The sequence below is a fragment of the Anthonomus grandis genome, unplaced genomic scaffold (genome assembly GCF_022605725.1).
Source record: "Anthonomus grandis grandis unplaced genomic scaffold, icAntGran1.3 ctg00000585.1, whole genome shotgun sequence".
NCBI classification, from domain to species: domain Eukaryota; kingdom Metazoa; phylum Arthropoda; class Insecta; order Coleoptera; family Curculionidae; genus Anthonomus; species Anthonomus grandis.
The window spans coordinates 4,890-16,561 of NW_026088546.1; the positions used below are offsets into that span (position 1 = coordinate 4,890).

The 11,672-nt window shown below is 32.2% G+C and overlaps 1 protein-coding gene across 1 annotated transcript in view; it reads left to right on the plus strand.

Annotated features, from left to right (window-relative positions):
• Positions 1 to 298: 298 nt before the first annotated feature.
• LOC126749733 (uncharacterized) overlaps positions 299 to 11,672 on the plus strand; it is a gene marked incomplete at its 5' end in the record, with an annotated part of 30,522 nt that continues 19,148 nt past the window's right edge. The window contains 2 exons of the mRNA XM_050459427.1: positions 299 to 458; positions 701 to 760. Coding sequence (XP_050315384.1) covers positions 299 to 458; positions 701 to 760 — 220 coding nt within the window. The remainder of the gene's footprint in view (positions 459 to 700; positions 761 to 11,672) is intronic.

Here is an 11,672-nt window from a genome sequence, read left to right on the forward strand (position 1 = left end):
AAATCCATCCTCAGCAATCCCCATTAGTTGTGATACTCAGGAATTTAGTTCTGACAGCAGTGTTTCATTATGGTTTAAAGAGATGTTAGCTAGAGAACATTTGAAGCTTAACATAATAATTTTTGGTATGTTAAGGGATAGTTTAATACGATTACAGCAAGTTCTTATCAAAGTAAGTTCTGATACTCCAACTGAGGTCCAAAAGTGCGCCCACAAATCAAGAAAGAGGAAGTGAAGAAATTCTATTTTAAACTGATCATAATCGAACTTACATTCTTGTAATTTTTGATGTTTGTTTTCGCCAAAACTACTAAGAGCACACCAATTATTAACCACCATTATTATTCTTATTTTTTGGAAACATACATTTATTTATTTTCTTTTAGAACCTCAGATATTAAGGATAGAAACCACTACTGCCCCTAAACCGAGCCAACCTGAGGTCGTTTTAAGTGATGGTAAGTTAATAAAGGGAGTTTTCGTATTAGTCATTGTTTCTTTAGTTAGATGTATTAGTTATTTAACCCGCATGCGTTTATTTAGATATGTATTATAAAATATTAGTTTGCATCAATTTAATTTCTATATTCATTATTTCTTTATTTAAAATCTATATTCAAATATTTTATACAAAATTGATTCTTACTCTATTCTTCTTCGTTTTTGGCACGACTTTTTATTTTTATTTTTGCACGTTTAGTTGACTCCCCCGTAGATCAGTTCCTAAGAAACGAAAGAGCTTCGGAAAACAGTTACAAAAGTAAGTAGTAGTCACCACTAACAATAATTTGTAGATCTAACATATTTTGCACCTATAAGTAAAGTTTATCCGAAGTCACTTGACTTTTAAGTAAAATTTTGTATACAGTAGCGATCATGAAATATGGTGTCAAACGCCTTTGCTAAGTCAACAAATACTGCTGAAATTTTTTTGTTTAAATTCAATAAAAATATTGATAATGAGCACAAAAGCTCTCTGGTTTTGATTGGTTATTTTGAATACTTGACATTTTCATACATTGACGTTAGGTTTTTTTATCGAACAGGTAATTAACTAATTATTGCATAATTTAGAGGTTTAATTGTCGTTTATTTATCATATCCTTGTAGAAACATTGTCGAATCTTTTGTAAGAGGATCAATTTTTTGGTTTTTTGCTTATAACTCGAATACGAGGAGTCTTAGCAGAAAAACACTTATATAAAAATCAGTGCTTAAAAAAGTTTTATTCCAAGTGTTTTTTAGCTAGGATGCGTTGTTTTAACTCAAAATTCAAGGTTTTTTTTTTCAATAAATTGTATATATTTTAAAAAACGCTGAAATATGCTCCACTCAAATTGTCTATAGAATCTTCGTACAAACTTTCAAAATTGTACTTAACACATTGATGGACAGTGTGAACATAGTCGATGTTCCAAAAAAATCACATTGATATTTTAGAAACATATGAACCGATTTTTTTTCATATTTTGACCATATATATAAAATAGGATAAAGTTTGAAAAAAACAACTTTGGACGCCATACTGCCATAACAGTTGTGACCCACCAACATTAACACATCTCGTGAGAGTAGGACGCATTACTGCATAAACAGTAATTTTTTAATGACAATTTTGGGACACTGTACTGCTAGAGCAGTATAAATTTCTAAATCTTTTTAACTTGGAGAAACATTTATTTTAGAGAAAGAAATAAAATACAACTTAAAGTAAAAACTAGTTCCTAAGGCTAAAATGGTAACTTTCAAAGCATGTCGGACATAATGCTGGTTTGTCTTCACAACCCTTACATCTGTATAAAACTTGTGTCCTTTTGTCCTTTTTGAGACACTCCTTGCAGTTTAAAAAGTAGTTCTTCCTTTTATAATTCTCAGAGGGCAAGGGGATTTTTTCGGGAAAATGTGGAGTATCATTATTATCTGGTCTTGCTGGTGTTCGCCGATTGTCATGTACAGCAATCCTCGAATAATCTTTTCTCGAAATTCGATCATTCTGATATTTTTTACTTTTTTCTTGTAAATAATAAATGCGTTAAATATTGTAACGTCTAGTAAATGAAAAATGATTTTCTTATACCACCTTATTGTTTTTCGTGGGCATGAGTAGTAAGATACAAGCTGATCCAGTCTATCAACACCAGACATATATTTGTTATATTCTGCTACTTCAACTGGTTTTAATTTCACTTTAAAAAAATATATATTATTATACCTATTTTAGAAAAACAAAAAATTTACCTTGCCAAAGCGATTTGAGACTTCAATTAACTTACGATGATACTTGGTGGTTAAAAGTAAGACATCCCTGATGTTGTCTCTCCATTTAGGAGACGTATACACCTCGACGTCTTCTCCAGATGTATTCCCCCTTTTTCAAAGTCACAACTTTTGGATTGCCTTTCCTATTGTTCCTGAGGGTCCCTGTTGTGCGAGTTTTGTGTTTTAAGAGGTTTTCTGAGAGCTTTGCACTATTATAAAAATTATCCATCACCAGATGGTGTCCTCTATTGAGATATGGTCTCATTAGTCGCAAAACAAGCGAATCCACTTTTGATTCCGCTTCAATTTTTTCACTTTTTCCTTTGTATATTTCTATATTAAATAGGTACCCATTTGGCGCACATACCTCAAAAAATTTTATTCCATATCTTGTTCTTTTATTTTTAATGTACTGTCTGAAACTAAGCCTTCCTCGAAAAAGCAGTAGTGACTCATCTAAACTTAAGTGTTCCTCAGGGCTATAAGCATTTTGGAAGTTCTGGATAATAATGTCCAGAAGAGGTTGTACCTTGTACAGTTTATAACAACATAGGTATCTTAGAATTTGCTCATATCTTCTTCCAGACATAAAGTGAGAAAATATAGGGTGATAGTATAAGGGATTCACTGAAAAGATCTTCCTTAGCTCGGGATACCCTATTTGGGCTCTAAGAAGGGCCACAGCTATAAAAATATCAAATTCCCTTGGCTCAATTGAAACAAATTTGGATGACCTGGAATTTTTTTTTTGTGGTCGAGAAGTTCTGGACATGGTCTCACCATATTTATTAGAGCAATTTATTATTAAATTTTTGATTTCAGCTGTCCAAAGCATTTGAAATACTTCAAGGGAACTCATATCATCAGTAATGTCAATTTTTATTCCCGCTGCATCATGATTAAACATGCAATAAACAAAGAAAAGTATAAAACTGGAAAACTCACCGTCTTTGTCTTCGTTTCCCTCATTTTCTGTGTCAATATGTTCACAATTGGTATCTGTTTCAATATTTTCTTTCTCTGACTTCTCAATTTCAGAACTGCTGCTTAAATCACTATCTCTGGGTTGATAAGTAGGGTCATTTATATCAAATTCACCGTCTACAAAAGGGTCCGACCTTTCCGTGTCCGTAGAATCACTCTCACAGAATTCATCACTATCAATCAATCAATCAATGCCATTATTATCATAAATTATCATAACATACATTATTATCATAAAACATCATACATTAATTATCATAAAATTTAAAATTTTGTCGACAAAACTATTATTTAAATAAATCATACAAACAAAATATACGCAAAGACAAAACAAAAAATACAAATATATAAAAATAAAAAATACAACAAAACATACAAAAAACTTAACAATTTTATAAATTGTTTAGGTCACATTTCCTTAAAATCTATAAAATATATATACATTCACTTGTATACTAGTATTTACATAATATACGAATATTATTTATGTACATTATCATAACAACATAAACAAATTTACCAGTGTTTAGGAAGCGCGTGCTTAAAATTACATAACATTAATTATTAAAAAAAGTCGTTTACTGTGTATAAGGCTCTCTTCAGCATAGGTGCGACTCAAACAGGGCATAATAAACCGTTGCCAAACTTAGCTCCCTGGATACTGATCTCAGAGCAAAACATGCAGAACTTAATTTTTCGGATAAGTAATCGATGTGGATATCCCATTTTAAAGAGTTGTCTACCATCAGTCCCAAGAACTTTACGGAGTCAACGACCTCCATTCTGTTGTTATTAATTACAAAAGGTTGCAACGCACCGCTAAATGATAATACTCTAGTTTTTGAGACGTTAAGGCACAAGAGATTTGAATCGCGCCACGATTTAATGGTGACTAGGTCACGAGATATGGTTCTACGAAGACCCACCATATTTAAGTTGCTCCAAGAAAAACTAGTATCGTCCGCAAAGAGACAAATTTTACCATTTATGTCCAGATTAGCAATATCATTTATAAATAGAAGAAACAAAATAGGGCCTAGAACTGAGCCCTGAGGTACCCCGCATTCTATTGGCTTGCACGAAGACGTCATCGAATCAACCCCAACAAACTGATTCCTGTTGTTCAGGTATGACATGAACCACTCGAGAGGTGTTCGTCTAATTCCATAGTGCTGCAATTTATTAATTAGGATATTATGGTTTACACAGTCGAAAGCTTTAGAGAAATCACAGAAAATTGTTGCTGTAGAGAGATGGCTGTTTAGGCTGGAGTATATATTATTAAAGAGGGACAACATAGCGTCATTGGTGCACTTGTTACTCAAGAATCCGAACTGATGCGGGGTTATAATTTTATATTTAAGCAAAAAGGATAAAAGTCGTTTCTTTACCAGTCTTTCAATAATCTTCGATAATGTTGGGAGAAGTGCAATTCGAACATTGATCCTTCTCGCTCCCTTTATGTAAAGGAATAATAATTGCCGTCTTAAGGCAGCTTGGAAAGATTCCAATTTGAAGAGACATATTAATCAAGTTGGTAAGATGGTTTAAAGTGATATCCGGGAGATTTGAAAACATTTTCAGCGTTAGACCATCAGCCCCAGATGAAGTTTTGTTTTTAATGTCTTTTATTGTGCTGCGTAGTTCTTCTAATGCTATGGGTGTAAGAAAGAAATTATGTAAATTCTCATTAGCGAGATATGAGAGAGGATCGTGGGAAGGAGTTACGGTATTCATGAGATTTTTGGCTACATTTATAAAGTAGTTGTTTAAGTTATCCGGTGAAGTGGGGATTGTGATAGATGGAGAAGCCTTATCCCTTAATTCATTAACAATAGACCAAGTCTCCTTACCAACATTTGCAGAATTAGAAATCCTTTTATTGTAATAGAGGTCCTTGGCTGCCTTTATTGTTTTATGGTAAATTTTTTTGTACAACCTTACGTAATCGTGGAAGAACACACTGTCTGAGAATTTTTTTAAGTGTGATAAGGAGCGTATATTTTTAGAAGACAAGCGTAAGTCTTTAGTAGACCATGGTTTTTTTTGTTTAATTTTGATGGGTCTAAGAGGAAATGAGTTGGATGCCAAATCAGACAGTGACTTTATAAATCGAGAAAACTCAGTGTTAACATCATCAGATAGGAAGTCCCAATCCGTTCTTAGACATAGATTTTTGAAATTTAGGAAATTGCGCGGGACTCTTTTATTTTTGTGATTTAGAGAAAATTTAGTCATTCATGATCGGAGAAACCTGAGTTAAAGACAGTTAAATCAACGAGTTCCGGATCAAAGGTTGATACGACGTAGTCAATGATACTAGAGCTAGTTTTGGTTATTCTGGTTGGGGAGTTAATATGCATAACCATCCCAAATGAATCAAATATGGACTGAAGGGATTCCTTAGCAGCACACACGCTGGAGAAGTCAATATTAAGATCGCCACACAAAATTAATTTGCTTATTAAGGGCAGGGATTCTAGCAAGCTTAATAATTTTTGGCAGAAAATTTGCGCGTCCGCGTCAGGTGTTTTGTAAATACAAACTATATAAAGGTCAAGGGTATTATGATAGACGATGGAAAATTCGAATACTTTTTCAGATAATAAATTATCAAATTTTGTGACCGCGGAAAAATCGTTGTTAGTGGACATTATCATAGTACCTCCATGAGATAAATTACTTCTATTATATCTAGCTAAAGTGGTATAGTTTTTAATAAATACAGGCTCATCAGTCTTTAACCAATGTTCTGTTATGGCAACAATATGTGGAAAGTTTAGCTCTTCCAATAAAAGATGTAATTCGTCTGTTTTATGTCTTAAGGACTGAATGTTAATGAGGAATATATTAAGCTTGCTAACGTCCATTTTTTTAGAGGGTGCTTGATCCTCTATTCGCGTCGTTTTATTTAAAAATTTTTTGACTTAGTTGGAGAAAAATAATTAGTTTGACCTTCTCTAATTTTCTGGAGCCGTAGGAGTCTTTCTGAAGAGAAGAAGGATCCAAAGGCGGAGAGGTCTGCTTCAATTTCAGCCGAACCAATACCATAGGCATTATGAAATCGACAGTATAATTTTCTTAGGGAGTCCATGTCAGTGGGAAGTCCTTCTGCGGCAAGCATTAGTTTAATGCTAGTTTTCGTGTGCCCTTCAAAGCATGTACTCGCCGGCAGGTCGTGGAGGTATGCCAGGTAGAGCCTAAGTGATTTTAAAATTGAAGGGTCCCTCAGTCTGGCCAATAGGTAACGGCTATTCTCAGGATCAGAATTTTGGGACAGCCTCACTTTTGGCGGAGTCAACGGATCTATAAAGGGCTCGTCTTCGTTCATCGTTTTTTCCTATTATTATTTTAGAGGGTTCCCGTGCAAGGGACTTACTCGCAAGAATTGCTTCCTTGTCTGAAGCAATTCTTAAAGATCTCTCTGGCGTAGCAGTGGCTTCTGGTGGTGGCTGAATCTTGGATGTTGGTGAATCTGGATGGGTTGAAGCATTCAATTTGTAGCCATCTACAATTGTACCTGCTGGCCACATAGTTGGGTCTTTTAAAGTTTTTAGGTGCTCCTTTTTTTGCACGCCAACTTTGAAGTCTGAGTCTGAACAGTCCTTGTTCTTCAGCATAGGAAAGCATCTAACAAAGTCCGTGGTTTTAAGTTTCTCCTTGACGTAGTGTGCAAGTTGATTTGCTGTATAGGATGAGGGGATCCTAGACACAACCACGTATTCCCATTCCTCTTTTACAAACGATTTGGAAGGTGGAGGAGTGGTTTTGTTTATGGGAGTCTTCACATCTATAGAGTTTTCCAAATGCTCGGTCTGCGTTGAACTGGATTTTTTTGGTTTCAGGAGGCTACTTCCACTACTCGTGTTTCCCTTAGAAGTTAAATTGTCGATGGAATGTGCCATTTAGTTAACACTTTTTCGGAGATCACCCATTTCCTTTGCGAGCTCTTCCCTTGATGAGTCATGTATCTGGACCTTAACAGAATCTCCATGATTATCCAGGAGAACAGACGAGAGATTAAAAATGCCTTGCTTCATTTCCCTGATGGAATGGAATAAGGTTTCTTTTCCGTTTTCAGGAGTTCTCGTATGGAGGCTATGAATTTCATCTATTTTATCGTATAAGGTCTTCCATTTCGAGTCATGGTAGCTCAGAATGTCGTAGATCTCAGATAATACAGGGAACAGTTCGTTGTTCTTTTTTAGGAACGTTCCCAATGCTTCAGCAATTTCAAGGGGGATCTGACTTTTTTGTAGATGAGAGACTTTGTCGTGCAAGTATTTGAGTGTCGGAGAGTCACAGACATTGCAAAAATATCTTACATTGGGGCACTTCTGCTGATAAAGCGCTTTTGTCATTGTCTTGTCCAGCCCGGTGCAGTTCATGCAGAAATTCCGGCGACACTCTCCGCTGCAACGAAGTTTATATTTATCCTTATCGGATACGGTTTTTTGACACGAATCACACTTGAACTCAGCATTTTTTTATTAAGGTAAAGAAAGAAAAAAATATATAATAATAAAAAATTTAAGATTGTAGAGTAAAAAGTTCAAAGACAAAAACACTTATGTAGGGGTCAATAGTCACTAGACACTTCATCATAAAGTTGTAACAATCTCTGTTGTTCTTTAGGATCCATTACTAATTACGCAGATCACAAAAACAAAAACACGTGCTACCCCTGGGACAGTTAAGATACAACTGGGTAGTAAACAATGAGACGGTTACTGGTATAGCAGTAAGAGCGCCAAAATTACTCCCCACTCAACTAACAAACAGCTTGCCTATGCAAACTAGTTTCTCCTACTAGTAGGACAGTGCCCCAAATTTAAAAGAGTTGCGGTGGGACAGTATTAGTTGAACTACAGTAAATCTACATTCAAATTCCTACTGCTACGGCAGAAGTGAATTTTCATACGCGATTTATTTTACTGCCATAGCAGTAGGTGTCCCATGGCGTGAATTTTAGAATACTTCTATGGCAGGAACGTCCATCAACGTGTTAATAAAATTTTTGATTGGACATTTTGTACATCTTCTATAAAAAATCCAAAAAAAAAAATTTTAATTAAAATTCTATTCATTTTTTCAAAAATGCTAAAAAAAAACACTCAAATTGTCCATAGAATATTTGTACAAATTTTCAAAATTGTACTTAGATAAGTTTTTGAGTTATAGCCAATTTGTTATAGCCACTCAAATTGTCCACAGAATAGTTGTACAAATTTTGGAAATTGTACTGAGACAAGTTTTTGAGTTATAGCCAATTTGTACAATATTTATAATAATTTTCAATAATTTTTTTTATTAAAGTAACTACATCTTTGGAAAAACGGTGAAATAGATGTCCACGCAAACTGTCCACAGAATATTTAGATAAATTTTCAAAATTGTACCTAATTAAGTTTTTGGGTTATAAACATTTTGTACAATTCTTATATGAAAAAACTTTTTTTACTCGAATTCTATTAGTTTTTTAAAAAACACTGAAGTAGATGTCCACTCAAATTGTCCACAGAATATTTGTACAAATACCGCCTGCATCAGCGGACGTTTGACATTTTAACCGGGATTTTTATAAATCCCGGCTTCTAGTGACATCACTGGCATTATTTTTCATTTTAGCGCTACCGGTGACGTCATTATTTAATTTAGCCGGGATGGAAACGGATACCGGAACCGGGAGGCAAGCCACAATTTTTAAAGTTATACATACACAAGTTTTTCAGTTATGGCCAATTTGTACAAATTTATTAAAAAAAATAATTTTTACCCCTAAACAAATTTTTTACTAAATAATGTACATCTTTTGGAAAAACAACAAATAGGTGTTTACTCAATTTGTCCACAGAATATTTGTACAAATTTTCAAAATTGTACCCATTCAAGTTTTTGCGTTTTGAGCCAAATTGTATAATTTTTACTCCAAAAATATTTTTTTCCAGAAAAAAATTTGTTTTACTAAAATTTGTGCATATTTTGACAAACGGTTAAATAGGTGTCCAGTCAAATTGTGCATAGAATATTTGTACAAACTTTTTAAAGTTGTACATAATCAAATTTTTGAGTTATGGCCAATTTGTACAATTTTTATTTAAAAATTTGCCAAAAATTTTTTTTACTAAAATATGTACCTATTTTCAAAAAACAATAAATAGGTGTTCACTCAAATTGTCCACAGAATATTTGTACACATTTTCAAAAATTGTACTTGATCAAGTTTTTGAATTATGAACATTTTGTACAATTTGTATAATAATAAAAAAAAAAGTTTTTACTTAAACTCTATCTGTTTTTTGAAAAACCCTGAAGTAGATGTCCACTCAAATTGTCCACAGAATATTTGTACAAATTTTCAAAATTGTACTTAATCAAGTTTTTTAGTTATGAACATTTTGTACAATTTGTATAAAAAATTTAAAAAAAAAGTTTTTACCAAAATCCTCTCTGTTTTTTGAAAAACCCTGAAATAGGGGTCTACCCAAATTATCCACAAAATATTTGTACTAATTTTAAAAATTGTACTTAGACAAGTTTTTGAGTTATGGTCAATTTGTACAATTTTCATTAAAAAATGTTTTTTTTTACTAAAACATGTGCATGTTTTGAAAAACGGTGAAATAGGCGTCCATTCAAATTGTCCACAGAATATTTATCCAAATTTTGAAAATTGTACCTAAATAAAATTTTGGGTTATGGACATTTTTTACTGGAATCCTATCGGTTTTTTAAAAACCCTGAAATAGGTGTCCGTAGCATAATTGTACAAATTTTCAAAATTGTACTTGATCAAGTTTTTAAATTATGAACATTTTGTTTAATTTGTATAATGAATCAAAAAAAAAAAAAAGTTTTTACTAAAACTCTATCTGTTTTTTGAAAAACCCTGAAGTAGATGTCCACTCAAATTGTCCACAGAATATTTGTACAAATTTTCAAAATTGTACTTAATCAAGTTTTTTAGTTATAAACATTTTGTACAATTTGTATAAAAAATTAAAAAAAAAAGTTTTTACCAAAATCCTCTCTGTTTTTTGAAAAACCCTGAAATAGGGGTCTACCCAAATTATCCACAGAATATTTGTACTAATTTTAAAAATTGTACTTAGACAAGTTTTTGAGTTATGGTCAATTTGTACAATTTTCATTAAAAAATGTTTTTTTTACTAAAACATGTGCATGTTTTGAAAAACGGTGAAATAGGCGTCCATTCAAATTGTCCACAGAATATTTATCCAAATTTTCAAAATCGTACCTAAATAAAATTTTGGGTTATGGACATTTTTTACTGGAATCCTATCGGTTTTTTAAAAACCCTGAAATAGGTGTCCGTAGCATAATTGTACAAATTTTCAAAATTGTACTTGATCAAGTTTTTAAATTATGAACATTTTGTTTAATTTGTATAATGAATCAAAAAAAAAAAAAAAGTTTTTACTAAAACTCTATCTGTTTTTTGAAAAACCCTGAAGTAGATGTCCACTCAAATTGTCCACAGAATATTTGTACAAATTTTCAAAATTGTACTTAATCAAGTTTTTTAGTTATAAACATTTTGTACAATTTGTATAAAAAATTAAAAAAAAAAGTTTTTACCAAAATCCTCTCTGTTTTTTGAAAAACCCTGAAATAGGGGTCTACCCAAATTATCCACAGAATATTTGTACTAATTTTAAAAATTGTACTTAGACAAGTTTTTGAGTTATGGTCAATTTGTACAATTTTCATTAAAAAATGTTTTTTTTTACTAAAACATGTGCATGTTTTGAAAAACGGTGAAATAGGCGTCCATTCAAATTGTCCACAGAATATTTATCCAAATTTTCAAAATCGTACCTAAATAAAATTTTGGGTTATGGACATTTTTTACTGGAATCCTATCGGTTTTTTAAAAACCCTGAAATAGGTGTCCGTAGCATAATTGTACAAATTTTCAAAATTGTACTTGATCAAGTTTTTAAATTATGAACATTTTGTTTAATTTGTATAATGAATCAAAAAAAAAAAAAAAGTTTTTACTAAAACTCTATCTGTTTTTTGAAAAACCCTGAAGTAGATGTCCACTCAAATTGTCCACAGAATATTTGTACAAATTTTCAAAATTGTACTTAATCAAGTTTTTTAGTTATAAACATTTTGTACAATTTGTATAAAAAATTAAAAAAAAAAGTTTTTACCAAAATCCTCTCTGTTTTTTGAAAAACCCTGAAATAGGGGTCTATCCAAATTATCCACAGAATATTTGTACTAATTTTAAAAATTGTACTTAGACAAGTTTTTGAGTTATGATCAATTTGTACAATTTTCATTAAAAAATGTTTTTTTTTACTAAAACATGTGCATGTTTTGAAAAACGGTGAAATAGGCGTCCATTCAAACTGTCCACAGAATATTTATCCACATTTTGAAAATTGCACCTAAATAAA